The 25,554-nt window shown below is 45.7% G+C and overlaps 1 protein-coding gene across 1 annotated transcript in view; it reads left to right on the top strand.

The window, feature by feature from the left end:
• The first annotated feature begins 298 nt into the window (after nt 1-298).
• Nucleotides 299-25,554, top strand: part of FBLN2 (fibulin 2) — a 67,605-nt gene continuing 42,349 nt past the window's right edge. The window contains exons 1-2 of the mRNA XM_088522866.1: nt 299-347; nt 6,641-8,086. Coding sequence (XP_088378992.1) covers nt 6,748-8,086 — 1,339 coding nt within the window. The 5' untranslated portion in view covers nt 299-347; nt 6,641-6,747. The remainder of the gene's footprint in view (nt 348-6,640; nt 8,087-25,554) is intronic.

Genomic DNA, 25,554 nt, shown 5'->3' with positions numbered 1-25,554 from the left:
CAGGGAGTGAGGAGACTGTATGTGTGTGAATGCTGAAATAAACCCAAGTCCCTCCCCTTCATACCAAGCAATATTTGGGTTACTTCTCAACCAGATTTGTTAGCTGAACTGTTTTCAATGTGGAGTAACAAGGCTGGATCCTTACCCAGCCTTTCTTTGTGGAGCTGAAGTAAAGGGGGTAACCAGGGAAGCAGTTTCTACTTGTGCTACTTATTCTTCTCCCTTCCTCTAATAGGAAAACTCTGTTCAGGTAACAGCAGAGTAAATTCTCAGAGTTGCTATCAAATTCAAATTCTGAGTTCAAAACCATTAATTAGATGATCTGGGAAGATTCCACCAATAAGAATGTGCTTGGAGATAGATATAGGGCTGAAGACTTTGCAAATGACGGGTTCTGTGAAAGATTATTTTAAGAAAGAAAATGTAATCCCAGCAACCCGAAGCAAAGGTATTTTCCTTCAAATATGGAGTGGAGGTAAAAAAGACAGTGACCTGTGAGTGATGCCTCCAAAACGTGAGCAGAATTGCAAACAATAGTGAGTAAATTTGAGCTGGCATTTCAACCACAAACCGGAATGAGCTTTGTAGCTTTGTAGACTTTCCTCTTCTTTTTCTTTTCTTTTCTTTTTTTTTTTTTTTCTCATTTTTGCCATTTTATCCAGAGGAATAGAGCAGAGAGTGCCCTGTCTGTATGGAACAAAGGACATGATGGCCTTGTCTGCTGTCTCTATGTATTATTTATTTAAGAGCCAGAATGCCAGCAGGAGGAGGATGCATGGACATAAGTTCACCTACTGTCGTGAGAGTCTCAGCTAGGTGCGCTCGGGCAGCTGGGAGAGCAGAAGATGTATTTTCTCAGCTGTGCATCAGCATACAGCTAATGAAAGGAGTTGGTTTGTTGCTACAGTTGGTTACTGAGAGCACATTTACTCTCTTGAGAGATGGATTTGGATGCTGTTGAGTCATAAAAGAAAATGGTTTGATCTTAGATGTTCTGAGTGTTTTGCTACAGATCATTCTCTGTTTGCAGGGGAAAATATCACGATTTGCAGACTGTTCCTAGGATGATCCTGATTGTAGAGAGCGACTATATTTATTATGGATCAAAAGAGGTCTGTTGACAGAGCTGTGTATAAAAGTCACGGACAAACTGTGTGGCAAAAAATACTAAGAGACTATAAAATATGACCTGTAAAATCAGCATTGTTTTCTCATCAGTGGCAAGAATTTCACTATTAATTGTGACAAGGTCAGGACACTTTTACAGAAAATTATTTGCTACAAAATTATATATTGAAACTTCATTTTGACACTCCTTTGAAGTTAGCTGTCCGACTCAAATCCCTGTGAGGTATTTTGGAGAGTCTCAAATCAAGCTTTCCAGCTCTAATGCTGAAGTTCAGGCTCTGGGTGATGGAAGAGCTGCCGTTCTCCTGAACGGCAGTGCTGAGCGGTGTGGCTGGTATCTTCTCCAGGCTGGTGCTGGAGAAAATGGTTGTTGGTTACTTCCAAAGGCTGCTACAAGGTAGGAAGCATCGCTTTTCCATTGAATAATAGGATTGCTTTTGTCTAGTTCATATTTTATGGTAGAGATGGAGGAAATAGCCCTTTTCAGTTGTTCAAAAAGGGCTATGTAGAAGTGGAGCAGACCTGCTTTTGGTGAGTGCTCCGAATAACGTATTTCCCCCCAGAAGAAGATCCAAATTAATGATTCTGTCACTGTTTAGATAGGGCTGAGGGGATCAAAGTTCTGGCAGGTGTAGTGAAAAATAGAACATTGTAGTAAGAAAACAAAGAAACCCCGAACTTGAATGTCTGCATTCTGTGAAGTTTTAAAAGCACTGCAGTCGCTGAACTGAAGTGGGGAGAAATGGAGAGAGGGGATCAAGAAAGCGAGTGGGAGTGAGACTTCTGGGCTTGTTTACCTTGGGGACAGTGAGTAGCTGCCCTGCGCACACGTGGGCTCTGAGAAACGGTGGGAATGAGCAGGCGGCTGGAGTATCCTATCCTGGAGGACAACTGGGGAACGGAGGGAGCCTCAAGTGTCCCGGGGCCTACACTGCGTGCATGGGCCTGCAGAGCAGGGGGATGTGCCTTTGCGGAGTTTGCTTTACTCTTTTTCCCAGAGTTTTTGACTGTCATGAAGAGAGCTGGACTGTGGAGGCCTTTTCTCTCCCAGCGCTGGGCGAGATCGCAAGTTTCCAGGTTGTGCGGGTGTGAGCGGAAGAGCTAATCCCGGGCTGGCACGGCCAGGCCAGCCTTATAGGCTGCTTCTGTTCCGCGTGCAAGAAAAGCCTTTCACCAATTTCCATTTCCTCTTACATTTAAAGGGAGTTGTTCTTAAACTGATCCTTCCTTCTGACCCTTCCCTCCTTTCTCCCTCAGTTTGAAGCAGTGGCCACAGCCATTTAAGAGCTGCTGCCCAGAAGGGCCTGGCCGGGGAGAGGATTGGTAAAGGCGCTGCGTTATGGCAGGCGGCCGCGCACCTCAGCCTGCCCGAGCGCGTAACGCTGTGGGGAGCGGGGAAGGCCTTGCAGGTCCCTGCAGGTTGGCGAGCCCGCTCGATTCAAGTGGCAAGTGCCCTGGGTCCTCTCCCACAGCCTGTGGCAGCAACAGCTTTATTCCTTCCTGCTCAGGAAGCGTGAGGGTAGGTTAGCGGATGGGCACTTGTGTCCTCCCCGGCCTGGTGTGTGCGGGGACGACCGCGCAGCTTCTCCTTTGCGCCAAGCTTGTGCCTGGCCCTGCTCACTCTTCGGAAGAAGGTGGTGAATATCAAACCAGCGCTTCTGTTCTTACTGGCACTAACCTGGCAAAGGGTGAGTTAGGGAGGAACTGAGAGGTAGAACAAGGAATACTTGCACCTAAACCTGCTCGCGTGCATGGATCTGCAGCTGATTCGGTGGCTGATACAGCTTCAAAGCTGGACTTCAGAGGAAGCTTGTGCAGATGCTGTCCTCTACGCTGGGATCAATTTATTCTGTTTTATTGCTTTTTATTTATAAATGACTGTCTTTTTCTTCACTGAACATTTGAAAGAATGCTCTTGATCCTGTCGTATGTCTTCCACACATGCTCACCTTCTGTCGTTGTTCTGTGGACCCTGGAACAGCTTTCACAAGGAAGGATGATGTTTCCATGAAATCTTTGAGGAAAAGCACCTCTTGTCACCTCTGGTTGCCTAGAATAAGCTTTCCAGTTCAGGACTGAAGTGAAACCATCTGGAAAGAAATCTCCCAGTAAAATACTCTTTTTAGTTTAAAGAAGTTGCACATTTCTAACATCTATGTGTTGTGTGCGAACACACTGGTTTCATCAGCATTTGAGTAACACAGCTGAACTGTTTTAATTAAGTCAATATTTCTCTTTTTGACTTTGTTATGACTTTGATTGAAGTAAATCAGTTTCTGAGTATATTGTTTTGCAAAAATGTCAAGATTTATAACTTTTTGGCTCTAAATTGAATCTAAATAAGCATTTTTGCAATCTTGTTTTTTTCCACCCATATCCCCTACCAGGAGACAGGAACATGGCGTTTTTCAGCCAGTGCAGGTTATAGTTTTGATGATTGCTGCTGCTGACATTTGATCTCCTGCCATGTAGATACCAGTTGAGTTTGCAGTGTAATTCTTGCATTCTTATTTCTTTTTCTGTGAAGATACGTGCCTGTACTTCTGATGCTGATTTAACTCTCAGTTTCACTTCTGTTGACTTTGGGGGTGTTAGTTCTGACGGGGAGCGCTGGCCTCCCTTGCTGGGCACTCCGTGTGCAAGTGCTCGCAGCAGCTACCTTGGCCCCGTGCAGCCCCACTCAAACCAGTAGGGTTAGCGCTTGGTACAAGCCCGAGCAGGATATGCAGCAGGGCAGGCTAGCAAATTCCACGAAAGACATAAATTGAAGCTTTCTGGGTCATGAAGCAATGCACAAGGCTTGGGGTGAGACTTGGGTTACCTTGCTGCAGAGTTCCAAAAAACTCTCAACAGAGCCTTTGAAAGACCTTTATTTCGGTTGTGCAGGGCTTAATCTGTTGTGACATCCCACCCAACTGTGTAGCAAAAGTCAATGGAATTAATAAGACTTGCTGAAGGACAGAGTTGGGAGTAAACAGACCTGATTCTCGTTTAGGTGAAATCCTTGATTAATGTCACAGGTATTTGAAAAGACCCTGAAAAAATGATTAAAATAGTTAACAAAAACAAATTTTTGCAATAATATTGGTGTGAAGCTCCTATCCTCCAGAGATGGTGCATTTCTCCCAGCTGGTATAGGCGTCTTTATTTGACAGCTCGTGATGCCATTAACATGTAAACAAGCTGTTGTCTTTGCAGCATCGTTTCAGCATCCAGGAAGGGCTCGCGGCCAGAGGTGCTTGGACATGAGCTGCATGGGCCAGGCTGCTCATGCACGTTCTGTTTGGAGGGACACATTTTCTCCGTAGGACTTAGCTGTGTCTGCAGGCTTCATTCCAAGCCTTTTTGCTCTTTTGCTGAAGTAGCAACAGATACAGGTTGGCAAGTTTGAGTTGGGTGGGGGCAATGGTTATGGGGAACAGATGGAGAAAGCACAGGGAAAATACGACGATTTACAGGAGTGAAGAGTAGAAAGAGATACTTTTGCTGAAATTATTACACCAGAAGCAAGGAGCCTCTAATAAAAGAGAGACAACCTGTTGGTATGGAAGGTGGTGGTGGTGTTAGGTGAAAAATAATTTGTATGCATTTTGGCCTTTTCCCTTTGAAGCAGGTAGCTCGAGAACAGCAAGGAGCAGACGGGCAGAGCCCGGGCCGCGATCGCGTGGGTGCCAGGGATGAGGGCCGGCAGCACCGGAGCCAGGAGGCACCAGCCGCAGGTCCCGTGGCCAAGTGTCCCGGCTGCTGGGAGAGCCCATCAGCAGTAGCTTATTTTTAATTGTCCTTCCATTCATTATTTCCCAGCTACAGCTGCATGATAAATTACGAATTTGGATTACCTGGGAAAGCTGCTGACAGCAGGATGAATTATTAATTCCCAGGCTGGATTCTTAAGAATTTATTTCAGCACTGTGTATTGAAAATTCTTCTCTGTACTATATATATCCTAGCTTTGAGAGCAGTTATGAAAAAAAAGAGATTCTTCTAAGTCATCGGTGTGATTCCTGCTTTTATTTTTCATTCAGCTGGTATCCTTTAGGACACTGTACTAATATACAAATGTACTTTTTTACTACTAATTTGAGTAAGAATCATAATGTACTGAAGATATATAACATACTGAAGTAATTGGAATTCCAGTGCCGAACTGAGGAAATACTTAGTACAGTGTGTTCATATCTTATCAGAACAGGCACGCTTCCCCTCGTCCTGGCCCCTTTCCAGCAGTGCCTCAGCACACTTGCTGGAAGGCTGCGCTGAATGGAGCGGTGCTCTTTGTGAATGGGCTCGCTGGCAGCGTTCCTGGTTCGTGTGTGGTGCATTGTTCGGGGTGATGTGAACACATTTCACTCTGTAGATAAATGTTTTAGGGTCTTTATTTTTTGGTGATGGGAGGGGTTCTGGAAAAATAATCAGGCTACTAATTCTATAAAACTAAGGGCAGACTTTATTCTGTTTTATCTGCTTTTCCACATTAAACGTGTAGTTGTTTGAGCCTGCTTTTATATAAGAACAGCTGATTTGCTTTAACTCTTAAACTTTTCATTGGTCAAAAGGTTTAATAATTAAAACACAAACATCTTTTCCTCAGCACATTTTAACGAATATTAATTATGTCAATTCACATCTTTTTATTCATATTCTGTTCATGGTAGAGTAACTCCCTATAAAGTAATATTAGTGCTCTCGAAATGTGGTTGGCAGTGGTGGCAGGCCCACAGCTGCAGTAAATGCCCGTTGGTGACTGGTTGTAGCTCCGGTGCGTATGAGGTTGATTCTTCTCTGAGTCAGGAGCTTTCTGCAGGATGGTGCCAGTTGCTACAAGCTGAGGATCTGGCCTCTAAAATGTGTTATGGGATAACTGATAGGATATTTAACCACACGGTAACCGTGTCGTACAAAGACATCCTGTTTTAGCATCACTGAGGCACACATCCAAATGCTAAAATGTAAAAGATTGCTATATGGGGAAAAAGACAGAAGAAAACCTATCTTATTTTGAGTTAAGATGTATACAGACAAATTCTAAAGTGCCAAGGTCAAGTTTCGGCCAAGAAAGATCTTCAGCATTCAGGTGTTTGTAATTAAATATCCCAATAAAGATTAAATATCTTAAATATCTATAAAATTTGAGTATCCCAAACTTGCCTCTTCACAGGAAGAACTGTGTATTTGCTTATTATCTGAAAAACAAAAAAAAAACCTATCTTTTGCTAGCAAAGAAGAATGGTGAACAAAAAGGCACTGAAGTATGAAGGTCTTCCTTTTATTTTTATATAGGGAAGAGATTTTAAAAAGAACAGTCACAGTCTGTCTTTCTTTTCAGAAATAGGTGTTGGGGTGGAGGGAAGCATGCAACTCCCAAACTTAGTGCCTACAATGCTTGGAAGACATTATGATTAATTTTATACTTGGGTTTCCAGATGTTGGATTTCATCCCAATTCTTAAAGAATGTTTAACAGGATACGTGCTGTGTATAGTCTTTAACAGAGTTTTCTTTCATAACTCTAGGATCAAAAAAGGTAACTTGGATTCGAAGCTGAATCTACAGCCTTCACGGGGTGGAAGCCCTTAGGTGTGCAAGTTTTGGACTGAAGCCCTATCTGTTTAGGAAGACTATGGATGGGCACCAGCTCTCGCAGCTGAACGGCATGAGCACCGTCCTCCTCGTGCTGCTCTGGACGGGCAGTTCCCGTGCCCAGAAGGACTGCACCGGCGCCGAGTGCCAGCCCCTGGAGAACTGTATCGAGGAGGTGCTGGAGCCGGGGGCCTGCTGCGCCACGTGTCTGCAGCACGGCTGCACGTGCGAGGGCTACCAGTACTACGACTGCGTCAACGTGGGCTTCGTCAATGGCAAAGTGCCTGAAGGGCAGTCTTACTTCGTGGACTTCGGGAGCACTGAGTGCTCATGCCCCAAGGGAGGAGGCAAGATCAGCTGCCAGTTCATGCTGTGCCCAGAGTTGCCCCCGAACTGCATCGATGCTGTGGTGCCAGCTGATGGGTGCCCACAGTGCGGCAGGATAGGGTGCCTCCATGAAGGCCAAAAATACGTAGCAGGCCACACGTTCCACATGCCTCCGTGTAAGGTTTGTCACTGCCCGAATGCTGGCGGGGAACTGATGTGCTACCAGCTTCCAGACTGCAATGCGTTTGCCTTAAACACTGCAAGCCCTGTGGATGCTGAGGAGAACGAACCAGAGAGGCACTACGATGACCCGTACAGCTATGACCAGGAGGCACCAGAAGGAGACAACACCCAGGTGGAGTCTCCAAAAAAGTACAGGAGCTATTCATCCCACCTGGAGCAAGAGAGCATCAGCCAAGAGCAAAGCGAGGATTATGACTACCCGCCAGTCAGTATCGCTCCTTCCTCTGTAGCTCAAACTGATCCGTACACTGAGGAAACCACAACAACGGCCACAACGCCAGCGCCTAAGCTCCTCCATGAAGTTAGCAGTGCCACAGAACGGAGTGAGCGAAGGAGGGTGCCCCGCACCACTGCAGCATCCCCTAAGCAAGTGACAAGTAAGGAGGCCCCAGTAACTACAAGCTCCCCTCAGCAGCACAGCACACCTCGTCCAGGGACAACCAGGCCCCCAGGAGAGCTGGAGAGGAGACCAAAGGGCAAGCAAGGGGACAAGGAGAGGAGTGAACCAGAAAGAGCTCCCCACTCGAAAGCAAAGAAGCATGCTCGGAAAGAAGACCCAGGGAACAGCTTGCTTCTGGGCTTGAAAGAGGTGAACTTAACAGTGCCGAGTTGGGTAAAGTCCGCCCGAGAAGCGCGCGAAGGAAATGCTTTCCCTAAGGTGAAGTTCAGTGCAACAACCTCTCCGCCCGTTGCTCTAAAGGAGGACCGTAGTCAATCAACTCAAAAGCAGTCACAGACGCTCTTTCGTTACCATTCCGAGGAAGATGGGGACCCCAACTCCATCCATGCTGCTCCCAGGTTACCAGAAGGTAGGACTTGTTTCTACTGTTGATGGCTTGGTAATGTTCATTCACAATAATGTTGGTACAGCTCCATGGCTCTTCTCACCACCCCATGTGGGTTTGGAATGAAACAAACCTCCAGTTACCTCTTTCTTCTTTCACAGCAGCCGTTTGTTGCTTTGCATTTCACTTGACAAGATACCATTTAACTATTGCTTATTTCTGTTTGATTTCTTAGACTGCAGGCAGTGCTTTCTGGTGCTTTAACTTAGTCTCAGGTGATGAATTGTTAAAATATGATCTTTTTCTTCCTTTCTTTCCTCTTCTTCATCTTACTGCACAGAAAAGGAATTTGATTTAATTAGTTATCTGCCGGGATCCCTGGATGTAATTGTTCTTGTAACTTCTGCCTTTATTGGATGAGCAGGGGAAAACGTTGTGCTTCTATGTATCCTATACCTGGAATGCTGCGCAAGCTCACACATTTGTATGTTGAAATGCACTGGGGATTGGTAGGAAGAAAAAGTCCTGCCTCTTGCTTTTTATTTTAGAGGGACTGGAAGATCTTTATCAGCAAGCATGACAAGTGCACGTATTCCTTCTCTGCCTTTGGATTCCTCTCAACATCTGTCATAAATGTTGATTATGAGCTTTATGCTGTGCTCATTACAGTAATGAATGCAAACTTCATTGCTATAAATTTGCACGTACGCAGCTCATTTTGTCTTTCATCAAATGAAGAGCAATATTTCCTTCAAGATGTGGCACAAAATGTCCTTGTGAGACTCAGGTGTATAATACTTGCAGTCTGTGTGGAGAATACTGATTGTTACCCAGACAGTGACATTTCTTCCTGTTATCCAGGTAGCCCTTATGCAATTTGAGCTAACTAGTCTACCTACTCAAGAAATATAAGGGAGATTGGAAGAGGGTTGATTAGGAGAAGGAGCTGAGGTCCGAAAGGAAGAGCACTTCATGACTGTTTCCCAAATGAAAGGTATATGAGCTCCATGAGTAGAGATTATAGCCTTTTTCTTTTTCCTGCACACTTCCGTATGTTTTTAGCGTAAATGTTGACTCTGCACATAGTCATAGCAGCCGTAGTCTGAGTCAGGTCTTAATTTCTCAAATCACTGAGATGTTATTTTGAAGACCACTCCTACCCAAAGACCATTGCACTGAAGCACTGTCCTGGGCTGCCTCCTGGAAAGCTCTGTTAACATAGTGAATGAGAGAACGTCCGTGCTCCAAGTGTTTCTTCCATGCTTCGTAGGTGCCTGTTTTATTTTACTTCCAACTCTTTTTGTTACATGACAGACAAGTATAACAGAGGTGACTGGCTGACTATGCAGGGCAGGAGCAAAGCAGACTGCCTGAATATGGTCTATTCCTATGAATACTGACCTCATTTCCTTTGTGCAAATGTAAGTGGCAAAAAGTGTCTATCTACACCCGGCATTAACTTTACCTGCAGTCAGATTTTACACTGCCTAAAACTAAGCAGTTTAATTTTAGAGCACTTTCCCTAAATTTGGTGCAGCCTACCAAAAACTCTGATCTGAGCTATGCAGCAAGGCTGTGTGTTGTACTTGGAGTTGAGTTGTTTGTTTCCTCATATAACTTTAAAGTTTTTTTTTTTAAACTTATTAAAATTGCAGCATCCTGAAATTTTCTTGTAGGGTTCGGGAAGCCTGTTGGGGGCAAAGTGCTGGGCAGCAGAGCTGACTGCTGCACCTGGTGTCTCCTCAGCACATGGCCAGCCTGTGAGCCCCTTTCAGGCACTGATGCTGATGCAGGACTAGCCAGGCTGGGGTGGGGTGCCTGTTGGACAAGAGTGAAACGTGATGGGTATCATGTCTGGCGTGAATTGCCTAGCCTGGAGAAAGAGGCTTGGAAATCACAGGATCCCAATTTTTGCTTTTATCAACATATATTTTTCCTTCTCTAAATGCTGTAGAATAAGTGACAAATAAGCAGCTCTTGGCAGCGCAGCCCTCTGCTTCATTGTAGGGATGCAACTCTGATGTTGCTGGTGCTGTGCTTGGCCCGAGGAGCTGCCGCACGTCCAGGGAGCAAGAGCCAGGGTCCTCCTGCCGCCTTAGCCGTGTTGCAGCCATTCCCTGGTGTCCTCCTGCCACCTCAGTCATGTTGCAGCCATTCCCTGGTGTCCTCCTGCCACCTCAGTCATGTTGCGGCCATTCCCCAGGCTGGGGCCAGGCCAGGGCAGCTCTTCCAGCTGTGGCTGGTCCCCATTGCACATGGTACTAGGTGGTGGCAGCAGAGTTTACAGGCATCATGAAAGAACTACAGAACCTTTCCAGAAATCAGGAATCTTTCCTGAAATGGCTAACGCCTGGGGACGGCTGTATTTTTATTGTTGTTATTTTTCTGTTGTTGTTTTTTTAATTGATGTGGTTGTGACTCATGTGAACAGATCCATATGTTCCAAGTAATAAAACACACCCATCTTCTGTCGCTTTGGTGACTCCTCAGTCTGCAATAAAGGGAAGGGATAGTGAAGACATTACTCAGGCTTGAAAGGAAAATTAATTTTGCCTACGGGTGTAGAATGGGAACAGAAATTTTGTAGGTGTATTGCTAACTGTACAATGCCACAATCAAAGCAAACAGCCTCTTGTCCCCTCTCCAGACCGGGCAGCGCTGTGTGAGCTGGGGCTCCTCCGGCAGCGGCCGCCTCAGGGAGCGGGGAGGTTAGTGGTTTGCGTGGGTTTTTTTGCACTTAGCTGAATTTTCTTGTTATTCTCATCAATATGTGTGCGGTGGATGGATATTCTTTGTTTATTTTAGGCTTTCCTTCCTGGAAACTATCAATACAGTTCTTAACATTTCAGCTTAATTACTTTTACTGTTTCTTTTTTTTTTCTTTCTTTCTTTTTTATTTTTCCTAGAAAAACAAATTCAGGTTTCTGAGTCACTGAGAGACATTTTTTGCAAGCACAGGGATATTCTAAGCATTCTACATATTTTATTCAACCTTTTTAAATTTAATTTCATTATATTTTTATTTACTATTTCCCCAGACTTCAGAAAAGTGTAGGAGGCTTCACAGAAACATTTGCTGCCACTAAAAATTCAGGGTTGAGCCCGGCATAGATGACTCTTGCCATGGGCGGCAGTGGAAAGCATTTGTTCTTCCTATTAATGGTATCCTGGCACCAGTGCTCAGTTGTGGTTGGTTCCCTAATGCCTTTGGTTAAAACCTTGGCTTCAGTACTTATGTTTTATGTGTCCTGCTCTGGTTTTATATGTAGCTTACTCTTCGCCTCCTGAATTTCCCAGCCGCCCCGTCCCAGCGTGGTGGGATATGGGAATGCAGGGGGATGCCGCTGCCCTGGCCGGGTCCCTGTGGAAGGAGGAGTCTTCCCACTGTTCCTGCGGCTCCGTGGGGTCGAGGAGGCGGGCAGGCTGCCCCAAACGGGGGCGAGCTGGTGACGTGGGCGCTGGTTTGTCCCCATGGGCGCGGGTGAAGGGCTCCTGGCCCCAAGGGGCGCCCACGGCTCATGATGTGGCCCATCACAGCCCGCTCCGTGGTGCCAACGGGCCCGTCTGCGCCGTGGGGTCGCGGGGACGTGGTCGGGAGAGGAGCTTTCTTCAGCGACACAGAGCTGTGGAGGTTTCCATAGCAAATGCCAATTAGGCCATTCCTAGAGGAACAGTGAGTGTGAAGTAGAAGTAATTACATTCGCTGAGAAAGTGTAAATTAATTACCTTTACCAGGGGAAGGGATGAGATTGATGGAGATGGTTTCCTTTATACAGTCTCTTCCAAATATTGATCTAGTCCTGTCCTTACTGCAGGAGCAAGCAGCAAAGGGAGTTTTAATTTCTAGTCCTTTATCTTTAAAAAAAAAAAAAAAAAAAAAAAAAAAAGCCTTGAACAGCAGAGGGATGAATAAAGCATCTTTAAAGATCTTACTGTCAAGGTTTATTGCTATGTCCCCACTTGTTTCCCTTTCCCTGTGCTCTGCCGGGCGGGTGGTTGACTGTAACTCAGGTAGCAAACAGCCTCGCGGCGGCTGCGCTGGGATTTGCCTCTTGTTTTGGCAGCCTGCGTGTACCCATTTGCATCTATCTGGAACTACTATGTTACCCAACGGAGGCAGTTTTATACCTCAAAAAAAGAAAAATCATCCTTACTTGTGAATGAGTTCATTGTGGTTTTTTGGGAGAGATGACGATAAGTGCTCTGCACCTGCAGGAAATCGCAGCAGGTAAATATTTGCGGGGAGAGCTCAGTGGCTGGGAGATGGCAGCTATTGCGTGGGATCCCCATCACAGAGGCAGTGCCTCTCTGGGTAAGCTTCAAGGATGCAGCTGAGCCATCCCTTCAGCTGCATCTTAATCCTCCTCTTTTAGAGGGGCTGCTGCATATCGAACTAGGATCTCATGATCTTTAAATGGGGAAAATAATTCAGAGGACCCTTGAAAGAGCAGGGGCTTTTTCCTCCTGATATGAGGGTGTGAGGAGACAGTCTGGCATTTTGACATCCTTGATTTCATGGGATTCTGGGTACCAGGAGGGTTTGTGTAAATTCTGTGTGTTGAAATAATAAATTCAGCTGAAGTTGAGACTCTAAACTGTGGCAGCACTGTTTAAAATCCCCAGCACTTTTGGAAATATATGCTGTGTACCTATTTTGTGGAGGCAAATGTCGTCTTTTGTGAAAAGTGAGCATCATTGACAGTTTGCATCACTCATAGTTTTGCATCGCTTGCATAATTTGATCCTGATTCTGAAATTAAAACATGATGGTGACAAACTGTGGGAATAAGACGATCTTCTTTCTTTCTTTTTTTTTTTTTTTGTAGAAATGAATTAACCACTTGAGAAGCTTTTGGTGTTGGGCTTGTTAGGTTTCACAGGGGGTTGCATTTGCTGCTTATTTATAGTATATATCTGAGAGTTTTTTTTGCATAAATGTCTGATACTTCTTAAGAAAGCAGAATGTAAATGAGAGCTCTCTGCTGTAGTGCGCGTTGTATTACTGAGAAGTCAATCACTGAGGAATTAAAAATGACCGTGAATATAATTCCTTGTTAGAGACAGGCAAAGATAAGTAGTAATTTGTGATCCAGATTTTGTGAAACAATAACCTTTTGAGCAGTTTTAAATACGTAGGCCAAATAAATGCAGCTTTCTAGCATATGCTTACTCATAAAAGGAGTTGTAATTGTGTTAGCGGAGGCCTCGGAGAGCCTCTCTTGCCTCTTAGGGAGTCTTGAGTAGCAAGCCAGCCGTAATTGGAATTTTATAAAGATTCCCTTACATGTGAGCAGGTTTTATGTTTTACTGAGTACTCCCAGCCTGTCTGTGCTGTGCCTGAGGTGACCGATTCCCTTGTGAAGCCACCAGAAAAGCGGGAAGCACCAGCCCAAAGCGCTGGCGTTGTTGATGCTGCCGTCAGGAAAACGCTGTCGAATGTTAGTTCCCTCTCCCTGTCTTCTATGGGGGCTGGTTGCTTTGCTGCTGCTTTTTGGGGCCAGAGGGATGTGGATTGTGTTCATGAGGGCTCAGGGTTCTTTGACCACGGTTTTGAATTACCAAATACTAAGATAAATGTTTATGCCTCCGACAACTCTGGGATTAAAATCTATTAACAGTATAAACAGTTACCTGCAAGGTAGAGATTCGCGCTGGTAACTTTTTAAAGAGGTTGTAGGAGTTGATTCTCTTGCAGACTGCTGCTGTGTGTTTGTATAATGTGTATTTTAAAAGAATGACGAAAATTAGGTGGAATGCCCTTCCTTGCATCTCCCATGACCCATGCTACATGAGGCACTGTGCATTTGTGTGCAGGTTCATCTATACGGCTTTTGTTAAGCCTAAATGAACTGGGCACGTGAGTATATTTCAGATCGAAGGTAAGCGCTTAGGATGAGCCTTATTTTACATGGGGTCACTATTTAGGCATTTGTTTTTTGTTTTTTTGAAGAATCTTCTCTCCCGTGCTGGTGGCCATCTGCCCCCTTGTCCTCCCTGCTTTCTCTGACTGCTGTGGACCTCATCCTATATTTTCCTCCTCCTCCTTTTCCATAGTGCTGGAGGAGCCAACTATTATGGCCTGGGGCAAAGCAGGCAGATAAGGATGCGTGTCCCTTGGCGTGATGTGAGCTCCTGAGGGCCTGCTGAGAGCGGCCGCTTGGAGGCTGAGGGGCAGCCCCTGAGGCCTGTGGTGGCTCATGGTGGCTGCAGCCTGGTTTGGGGCCCAGCGCTCGGGAGACGGCTCACGGGAGGGCTGCATGCAGGGAGCGAGGGGAAGGGAAACGCCTGCAGCGCGGCTGGCAAGGTCCCCAGGTCACCAGACATCAAATCAACCAAAAAGGCAAGTGCGAGCCAGGCAGCGAGTGCTGTGGAGAAGGCAGAGACAGGTCCTAAAAGAAAAGCAGCGGCATTCACCAGGGGTATCATACGTAGCCCAAGAAATTTCAAGACATTTTTCCCCAGGCCATCCCAGTTTTGATATTTCACAGATACGCTGTCAGTGTGGTGGCCGGGATAACCAGCTCAAGAGCATGGTCTGAGGGCTCCAGGCTGACACTGAGCCGTAACAGCAATCGCGCTCCATAAATTCCCAGGGAGCAGCAACTTCAGGCGTTTCTGGTCGAGGGGAGTTGGGCTCTGACTGAAGCTGACTCATATGCAGGGAGTAAAGCTGAGAAGAAAATGAATGAGCACTTACAACAAGAACATCTGGCTGGGCTTCATTTTCCTTCTCACTCCTCCATTATTTATACGTTCATTTCTGTGAGAGTTGTGAAGTAACGTTGTTTGTACTACTTACTGGAAGCATTTTCTGAGCATGTGTTAAAATGATTAATATAGTAGGGTCGCACATCTTATGTGAAGTGAAACATCAAAAGTATTTGTTGAATTTATATTCTGATTCAGGCATCTTAACAGGGACATTGGGAACAAATTATATTTTGCTGCCAGTGCTTTGTAATATAGAATTTTTGTACTTGATGCCAAATGTGCTGTGCCTATAGCACATGGCAACGGCAAAAGAGATTCCAGAAAGCAACAGAAACTTCAGTGGGGAACAGAGTTTCCTGCAAGGGAAAAGCATATCATCTTCTGCGTCTCGCTTGGCAGCAGAAATGACTGGGACTGTGTGCCTGCTAAGGGTTGTTTTTGTTTTTGAGAAACTCTTTCTCAACTCGTTTCAACACTTGTTGAAACTTTTCTAGTTCGTTATTATAAAAGGCAAATTAATTAATTGAAGAAGTCTTTTAAATGAAAGCAGAACTTGCTATATACAACAATCATTTCTATAACTCACTTCATAAGGTTGAAGTGCTATGTTTTCCTTTGAATAAGGCGAATTGCAAACTTTGGACCAGTTTAATGATGTTTAAGGATTTTTTATTAGTTTTTTTTTTTTTAATAATGATTCTGAGAAACTATTAGGAGGAGTACTTAAAGTATTTCAAAGTCAATCTCCTTGGTAGCCCAGAAAACTTTACACACACAGAGTAGCTCTGCCAAATGCTTTTGGTAACTTGCAAGTTGATGACTTTTTCCTCCCCGAAGACCCTATTACAATTCTTCAGATACCTCTCTAAGACATCTTGTTTATGGTCTATAAACCCCTGAAGAGCAGTACAGTTCTCCTTTCTTTATCAGGCTTCTTTGTTTGTAATTTGCATTAGTTTTCATTGTTTTGGAATTGCCTTGCATGAAGCTGCTCATAGTCTTCGTTTCCTGATTCAAAACCATAGTGTTTTAGCCAAAGAGCTTGGGAAAATATTTGCTCTAAGGGACTGTTTTTTTCATTGAAGATAACTTGCACTTAAGTAATGTCTCATGTATTAATGATAAAAATTGTGATTTTACTTGTTTTGAATCAAAGCTGATAATTTTATCTTAATTCATGGCACCGAAATCAAAAGAGAGACCTAGCAGACATCAGCTATGGCTAGGTTTATATTAGGAGGTTAAACAAATGCCTAACTTCAGTTATCAGCATGGGTTGACCATAGTTGCAAACAATTTGTGGGTTTTCTTTGTCTCTCTAAGTAAGATTGGAGAAAAATACATTGTTTCAAATCTTGCGTGCAGGTTTTGGAAGTTTGGGTTGTTGCATTAAGCGGTGAATGTCCTTTATATCTCATCTTGCAGAGCGGGCCATTGCCTAGATGACGGCGGAGAGGAGGCCAGTTCAGGTGCCATCATGTACCAAGGTTAAACATCTTAAACGCTTTGGGGTCACAACGGTCCTTGATTTCCCCCCAGTTTTGAGTCCCAGGCCCTGCAGCATGTGAACATGGTCCAGCTGAGCAAGCAGCACGGGCACTAGGGGACAGCACTGACTAAAGAGGTGGGACACCAGCAGGACGGTGTTTGGCTCTGCCCCTTCGAACAGTGGGACTGGACCTTTTTTGGGTGATGCTGAGGTCTTGTTTTGGTTTGGTGAAGCAGTGTTAGGCTGCTGCCCTGCTATTTCAGTGACTGTTCACTGCTACTCAGGCTTCATGTGGTGACAGTAACATAACTAGAGCTTGGATGATTGAAATCTGTCCAGTCAATGCTATGTTATCCCCCTTAGTGCCAGTGAGGCACGTACTTAGAATCATAGAATCATAGAATCATAGAATGCTTAGGGTTGGAAGGGACCTCTAGAGATCATCTAGTCCAACCCCCCTGCACACGCAGGGACACCTAAAGCACGTGGCACAGGACTGCATCCAAGCGGGTTTTGAAGATCTCCAGAGAAGGAGACTCCACAACCTCTCTGGGCAGCCTGTTCCAGTGCTCTGTCACCCTCACTGTTAAGAAATTTTTCCTTAAGTTCCTATGGAATTTTTGATGTTTCAGTTTCCGGCCATTTCCTCTAGTCCTATCAGTGGCCACCACTGAAAAGATACCATGACCGTCCTCTGCACTCCCTCCCTTGAGGTATTTATATACACTGATTAGATCCCCTCTCAGCCTTCTCTTCTCCAGGCTGAACAGGCCCAGCTCCCTCAGCCTCTCCTCATAGGGCAGATGTTCCAGGCCCCTGATCATCCTTGTAGCCCTGCGCTGGACTCTCTCCAGCAGCTCCACATCCCTCTTGTACTGTGGAGCCCAGAACTGGACACAGTACTCCAGATGCGGCCTCACCAGGGCTGAGTAGAGGGGCAGGATCACCTCCCTCGACCTGCTGGAGACGCTCTTCTTAATGCAGCCCAGGATCCCATTGGCCTTTTTGGCCATGAGGGCACACTGCTGCCTCATGGTCAGCTTGTCGTCCACCATGACACCCAGGTCTTTCTCCGCAGAGCTGCTCTCCACAAGCTCGGTCCCCAGCCTGTACTGGTGTCTGGGGTTATTCCTCCCCAGGTGCAGGACCTTGCACTTGGCCTTGTTGAACTGCATGAGGTTTTTCACCGCCCAGTTGTCCAGTCTGTCCAGGTCCCTCTGGATGGCAGCACAGCCCTCTGGGGTATCGGCTACTCCTCCCAGTTTGGTATCATCAGCAAACTTGCTGAGGGAGCACTCTGTGCCTTCATCCAGGTCATTGATGAATAAATTGAACAGGACTGGACCAAGGACTGACCCCTGGGGGACCCCACTAGCCACAGGCCTCCAACTAGACTCTGCACCGCTGATCACCACCCTCTGAGCTCTGCCATCCAGCCAGTTCCTAATCCATCTCACTGTCCACTCATCTATCCCACACTTCCGGAGCTTGCCCAGGAGGATGTTGTGAGGGACGGTGTCAAAAGCCTTGGTGAAGTCGAGATAGACGACATCCACCGCTCTCCCCTCGTCTATCCAGCCGGTCATTTCATCATAGAAGGCTATCAGGTTAGTCAGGCAAGATTTTCCCTTGGTGAATCCATGCTGACTACTCTTGAGCACCTTCTTGTCCTCCATGTGCCTGGAGACAACGGCCAGTATGAGCCGTTCCATCACTTTTCCGGGGACGGAGGTGAGGCTGACTGGCCTGTAGTTGCCTGGGTCCTCCTTCTTGCCTTTTTTGAAGACTGGCGTGACATTGGCCTTCTTCCAGTCTTCCGGCACCTCCCCCGTTCTCCAGGATCTTTCAAAGATGATGGAGAGCGGCTTAGCTATGGCATCTGCCAGCTCCCGCAGCACTCTGGGGTGCATCCCATCAGGGCCCATGGATTTGTGGGTATCGAGGTTCCTTAGGTGCTCTCTGACCCAATCTTCCTCTACCCAGGGCAAGTCTTCCTCTCCACCCGCTTCTTCTCTTGCCTCTAGGGCCTGGGGCTCTAAAGGGCTGCCCTTGGTAAACACTGAAGCAAAGAAGGCATTGAGCAACTCTGCTTTTTCTGTGTTATTTGTAACCAAGGTGCCCATCCCGTCCTCCAGCGGACCCACGTTCTCCCTGATCTTCCTTTTGCTGTTAATGTATTTGAAGAATTTTTTTTTGTTATTTTTAACGTCCCTTGCCAGCTTGCCTTCCAGACGTGCCTTAGCTTTCCTTGTCGCATCTCTGCACTCCCTGACTACGTTCCTGTATTTCTCCCAGGGGGCCTGTCCTTTTTTCCACATTCTGTATACCGCTGCCTTCTGCTTGAGCATTGCCACAAGCTCCCGGCTCATCCACGCAGGTCGCCTGCCCCCTCTGCCTCCCTTCCTACACACAGGGATGCACTGTTGCTGGACGTGGAGAAAGTGCCGCTTGAAAACTAACCAGCTCTCTTGGCCCCCCTGCCTTCTAGAGCACTAGCCCATGGGATTCTACCGAGGAGGTCTCTGAAGAGGCTAAAGTTGGCCCTCCTGAAGTCCATCGTCGCAAGGCTACTTACAGCCCTGCCTCCTCCTCGTTGAATCCTGAACTCCACCAACTCATGGTCACTGCAGCCGAGGCTACCCCCCACCTTAACATCTCCTACTAGGCCCTCCCTATTTGATAGCACGAGGTCCAGTAGCCCACCTCTCCTCGTCGGCTCCTCCACAACCTGCGTCAAAAAGTTATCGTCGACGCTCTGCAGGAACCTCCAGGACTGCTTATGCCTGGCCTGACTTGTTTCCGATCTATTACTTTCACTATTAAATAAAATGGCAGTGGGTAAGTGTCAAACATAACATTTAACTTTTAGAATTTCTTGTCTTTGTGGAAGAATTGCTTACATTTCCCATTGTGTAGTCCCGAACATAAGGAGTCGGTCTTGCTTTCAAAGGCTTTCTCCAGCATAACAAAAACCTGATTTGTCCCTGTTACGTTCTTCTGTCAGACTCATTTTTTTTTCCCCACTCTTACACTTAATTTATAGTAAACGAATACCTCATAAAAGGCAGAATCATTATACAGATACACTTTTATGGCTGTTTTCCTTTTTATTTGTAAATTCCACAAATTAAATGTCTGGGTAATAGATGTTTGTGGAGATGCGGTCGATAGCACCGAGCGAGATGCGGAGCGGAGCGTCGCGGCCCGGCCCCGTGGTGCCGCGGGCCGGAGCGGCTCTGCGCCGCCTGGAGCGCGCGACCAGGCGATTCCTACGATTCCTTCCAGAGCGAAGGCTCCGTGTGGACGGTGCCGCGCGGCCGGGCTGTGGCTCGCACCGGGGAGAGCTCGGCTCCGAGCTGGAGAGGTCCTCACCCACCCAGCGGCTAATGCGCATATGGATCCAGGAATATGGATTGTGGTCAGTTCTTTGCAGAAGAATGTTGTTCTATTGGTCAGATATTAGAGATACCAATTATTATTCCAGTACTCTGTAAATGCAGAGCAACTGCACTAACTTATACGTGAGTTAGTCTGCGAATTTGTTTGTGCATTGCCCTCGTGCAAGGTCTGAGTGCCGCTGCTCTTGGAGCATCTCATGGCTTCGTTTGATGCATCACAGCTAGGCCTTGGTACCAACAGAGAGACCGTCACAGCACTTCTGTATTTGAGATCCTTTAATGCCAAGAAATACATACTTACCTACGCACGTATTTATACATACATGCACCTATATATGCAGCAAGATTAAGGAATTAGCTTCACTTCCTAGAAGGCATGAGGACTGCACCCTGCTGAAGAGACGCTTGATTCTATTCTCAGACATCACATCGCTGTGTTAATCCTGGCGTGTTTGTTTTGGCTGGCTGTTTGCTGCCACCTTGCTGAGATCTGCTTTTCCCTTTTGCTTCTTGAATAAGCTCCAGAATGTAGAAACTGCCAAGAAACTGGTGCTGGTGCCTGTGCATTGATCAGCGCTTGGTCAAAGGGGACGATGGCCGTGTCTTGCTTGCCCTCTGCTTCTCCTCCTCGCCAGTGCTAAGGTTTAGCAGCAGAGCAGAAGCTGTGCAGGTTTGTGGAGAACGCGGCGTTTGGGGGGCTGTCACTAGGGGCTTTATTGGGCGCTTGGCCCCTTTAGAGAGGGGGCAGTGAGTGGACTTGGGTGTTTTTTCTGAAGGCGGCTGAATTGGAGTGGTTCAAAATAGTATCACGGTTGCCATGGAAACCTGCCCAACTGGACATAGTGGTTTGGGCTGAGCCTCGAGTCCGGCCGGCAAAGCAAAGCTCAGACACGGGTGATAAAGACCGCGCGGGTTTGGAGGGTCGTGTCCAAGAACGCGCCGGCGCCTCCGGCCACCGCTCGCGGCAGCCTGGAGGCTCTGGGGAGGGAAAAACCCTTCCTGCTTCAAAGCTTTCCTCCTCTTTTTGCCCCAGGAGGTCAGTGGATCTCGGAAAAACGCCATGGAATGCTGCTTTCCTGGGAATGGAGTTGATTTTTAGTTTTTAAATGTTACTGTGCAGCAAAGTAGAAGCAAATTTGAAGTAGTTCAGCTGGATAAAAGCATCCTATTAAGGTAAATTCAGTTTATTTTGTCCCAGGAATGTGGGGCAAATGTGTGTCTAATTACAGATAAGGCAATGAAGCCTTTGATCTTCTTTCAGCGTAAAGGAATCTGCAAATAAAGTAGAAACAGGAAAATGTTTTGGAGAAATGAGACAAAGGCCTTTTCAAGGATTCGGTTATCGCACTTAAGGGAACTGGAAACGTTTTGTCCTGTCCTGCTTTGTGGGTGGCATTGGACGTATGAGGACAATTGCAGCTGACACTCAAAACCCTTTCCTTTGAGATAAAAATCTGTGGTTCTGCCTTCGGAGACTTCCAGTTTCATCTGTGTGTTTGTAGATGGGGAGGGCCCGTCGGTGCCGGTCCGGTGAGGATGCCGGAGCGGCGCAGGGTCCGCGGCTTGCGCCTGGCCTGTGAAGTGCTTAGCAGGGTGTCGTGTTTCCTCTCCAATTTCTTGCTCCCTAGGTGGTAGAGAATTAGTGCTTAATTACTTGCAGGCTATGGACAACAACCAACCCCCTTCAAATGTTTACATTTCTGCATAAGGCTGGAGCTGAACCTTCCTTGTGGTTTGGTCTCTCAAAGGCTATGGAGGACCTCAGAGTGCTTGTTTATCTTTTATTCTTTATATTGGGGTAAATGTTTGCTTCTGAAGGACTTCTGGCTATTTAAAAACCAGAAAACAAACCCAGCTCATCCACATTTATACCAGATTAGATCTGATAAAGCTGATTGATGCCATCCAGCTCCCCAGGCAGGCGAAAGGCACCTCCTGGTGTACGTGAGGTTTGTGCAGTTCGGGGATGGGGATTAGCTGAACAGAAAATCGCATCCAAATTTTGAAGGTGGAGTTGGAGCTCTGGCCTTGCTTGGTTACAAGGAATTACAAACATCACTTGAATAAAACATTAATTTCCCATTAAGCGACATTATGTTGCTGTGATAATTGTTCCTGTTTTGAGTAACCCTCGTTTCCTGCATGTCTTCGGTGACTCACTGCTGCAGAGATCTCGTCCGTTCTGCTTTGCAGATGCTCCCGAGCTCTCTGTTCCTCATCTGACTCAGCTTCTTTGTCATCAGCATCTTCTCTCATTGATGGTGTTCTGTGAAAACATATGTCTTGCTAAAGACTTCATTCTCTTTCCAGCATAAAAAATGCTTGGCACCAAGGGCGACAGTTTTAAATTTAACTCAAGTTTTAAGAAAACTGTAGGCTGAAAATTCAGGTGCCATGTTTTCAGCCTGCCTCAAAACTTGCACTTGAGAAGTCCCATTTGCAAAGCCTGAATCCTTATCTCTACCTATAATAGGAACAAAACTCTCTTCCTTTCAACTTTTCTGTGAGTAGTTTGCCTGTGCTACAAATTCCAAGTGTGATCTGAGCATTCTCTAACTTGAACCAAATTTTATTCTGAGTGAGTAAGGACTATGGACGGCATGGCACACGTCACCTGTGTAACAAGACTGGAGGTTCTTCTACTAATGTTAGTATATAAATACAGATGTTGAAGAAAGCTATTTGTGAGTGGTGTGCTAAGTGACAAAAACATAGAATTGAAAGAAATCCTTTTTGGGTGTGAGGATTAGAGCAGTGTGCAGTGTGGCATGACTTCCTATAGGGCGTTGTAGGGCATCTAACTTCCAAGCCTTCCTTCCTCCCAGCATTTCCACTGCTCGTTGCTCCAGGTAACTGCCCTGGATGCTCAAGTACTAGTAGCACAGAGCTGCAGGATAAGCTTTATTTCCTTTCTGGAATTGTCCTCCTGCCTCTGCTATCAAAATCAACTCTGGCGTTTAATGGAGAGTGTATTGCGGTGAAAAACTAACCTGGTCTGCTTTCCTAGGGCTTTTGGCTCGTGAGCTACCCCTGCCCCTGCCGAGCTGGTGCTGGAGGGAGCCTGGGGTCGCTGGTGCTGCAAGGTGCCTCCTGGGGTATATTTGTATGTGACTTGTAAGGGAAGCTCTTGGTTCACTCTGAGCTTTCTCTCTGTTAGTATTGTTGGCAGTGATTTAAGCTTCTTAGATCATATTTGGGTAAAGGGTTTTTCCCATACTGAAGACGTGTTCCAGTATTGAAAGCTACAGGCTGATAACAGCTTTCACTTCACGAGAGATGATACAGGGAGCAGTTTTGGGATGGTGCCATGCTGCATACACTGCTCTAGATATATCTGTCATTCGAGGTGGTTACCTCAGCTGTCAGTCTGTCAAGATTACGTAAAGTTTTTAAATTATCTCCTCATCCCATGGCCAAAAAATGATTCAGTCCTCATGGTTATTGCATTACCTCAAGCTCCTGGTATTTATTACACATCCAATCAAGAAATTAAAAGTGTGAGGCTTGCGAGGATTTATCTAGTGGCATTTAATAACTATCTGCTTGCTAGTAATTTGGTTCAACAGGAAGAAAAATTTATTTTTGAACTGCCTTTTAATGAGTAGATAAATAAGTTTCTATGTCACTGTAAAGCTTTGGGTTGTCACTTCATAGCAGCATTTACAAATGTAATGGATTCACTATATCTAGCATATGTAGTTGAGGCTAGTTTCCATCGTTATTAAAGTAGCTTGATTTAAATAACCATTAAATAAAAGAAAAAGGAACTTCCTTACGGGGGGTCTCTCTTTTCCTTTGTGTTTGGTGCTTGGCGGAGCGGGTGCGGGTGGGAAGGAGCCATCGCTGCCTCGCGGCGCTCTGAGCGTCCCCGCTGCCGCAGGGTGCGCGTGAAGCTGGAGAGACGGGTGCGAATCTCCTTGCGACTCCAGCAGCCCCCATTGCAGCATTTAGGGTTTCCTTTTCCTTTTTCATTTTTTATTTAGGAATTGCATTAAAAAGTTCCACCGCTGAAGTGTGCCGATGACATGTAAGCTGAGGGACAGGGCAAGTTGGCCAGGGCAGGATTGCTTGTGCTTTGCTATGGTCCAATATCATGTCATTTATCTAGGTCCTGCAGCCAGGAGCAAAGTTACCTCTACCTTTTTGCAGCTTCAAAGCTCTAGGCCTCAGCATCACAGCAGTGTTTGGGGTTGCTGTGGGGCTCGGGAGTTGTGAGTGTGGCAGTCAGAGCTGCGCTCCGCATCATGCTGCAGCTTTCAGGGCTCTTATTTGTCACAGCTTGTAAGCTGGTCTTCTGGTGAGCAAATATTGTACACAGAATGGCTTACCTTTCAGTACAGTGTTGGGATAAACAGCATCGTTCCCTGCGGGTATCGAGCCCACTTCTGTCCTCCCTAGATTGTGAAATCCCAAGATAAAAAGAAGAAAATGAGGATTGTTTTAAGGTAACAGAGAGGTAATTGCTCATTCATCTCTGTTTTGCAGATGTTTGTATTTCCAACAGAGCAAATTATGGGTATTTTTAAACAAACATAAGTTAGCAAGTAAAGTGTGGGGGATTTCTGGTGAATATCCTTTTCATTTCTAAAAATGACAGAAAGAAACTTAATACCATGAGGAGTTTTACTTTTTGTTGGCTTCTTTCCAAAGCATCACTTTTTTTTTTTTTTTTTCCTTCTCCGTGCACTTTAGTTTGCTACAATTATGTCTTATTTACAAATTTAATCCTTGGGAATGTAATTGAAAAGCCATTTACATCAAGAAAAGGCAGACAAAAACCCTTTTCATTTTTCATGTCAGATTAAGCTTTGCAAATGCTGTATTCTGGATCTAACAGGGCACATGGACATGGAGTAGGGATTTTTTGTTTTGTTTTGGGTATATTTGCTTCTCTCTCTCTCTTTTTTTTTTTTTTTTTCCACTACTGAAATGAACCCTTAACCAGGTAAGACAGGTATGTGTCTCTTGTATGGAAGTAAATCATAACTTGCACAGTGCTCGTACCTGTGAGCTGGAGTGAGTTTAGGCCAGGTCTCCTGAGGGAGGAGGTCTCAGTTATGGTAAGTGAAGATTAACACTATAAAGGGAAAAGTAAAATTGTTGGGCATTTCCTTGGTTTCTACTTAAAAAAAAAAAAACTCTTTAAATGCGTGCAATGGACCTAGGTTTTCATTAGAGGTGACAAATGAAGATAAAATTTGTGCACGTAAGAGATCTGTACGAAGTGAAGGTGACTTCAGTGACTTTCTATATATTATCACAGGTGGGAGCAGTACCTCATTTTATCACCAAGACAAATCTGAATGTTTCAAGGAGTGGTTCAAAATATGCATAAAGATTATTAAGAGTTAGACTGCTGCCATACTTGAAGGGGAAGTATCCTCAACTTGAACTCATTCTAATTAGCATCAGGTCAGTCAGTCCTTGGGATTTATTCTAAAAAGCATTTGCTAGGAAGGCGGTCACGTTGCACCGGGGACACATCCTGGGAGAGGCTGAGCGCCTGCTGAGCTGTGTCTGTAGTTACGATCAGTAATTGGTTTTTGACTGCAGCTTCTAGCAAAGCTTTATCAAATTGGAGATCATCTGCATTCCTTGGGCAGAGCCGAGTGGATGCTGCTGGACGGATAGTTCATAAGTTCAACTCCTGCCTTGTTTTCTTCGGCTGGACTAGATCGTGAAAATATTACCTCAAGAGTTAAAAATGCTAAGTCTTTCTTTCTAGCAAATATCACTGGATGTGAAGCAAACATATCAAATTTAATTGACTTCGAAAACTTATGAAGTGTTCTGGAGCTATTCCATGGAAACAGAATTCAGAGAGTCGTACCTGTCGGTGCTGTTTCTGTTCGTGTGAGATCTGTAGGTTGCTGGCAGAGCATGGGGCAGTTTGG

The sequence above is a fragment of the Tinamus guttatus genome, unplaced genomic scaffold (assembly GCF_059628265.1).
Source record: "Tinamus guttatus ecotype Peru unplaced genomic scaffold, ASM5962826v1 Tinamus_guttatus_pri_ptg000169l, whole genome shotgun sequence".
NCBI lineage: Eukaryota > Metazoa > Chordata > Aves > Tinamiformes > Tinamidae > Tinamus > Tinamus guttatus.
The sequence above is the reverse complement of the archived record's forward strand: the minus strand, read 5'-3'. Positions and strand labels throughout refer to the sequence as shown.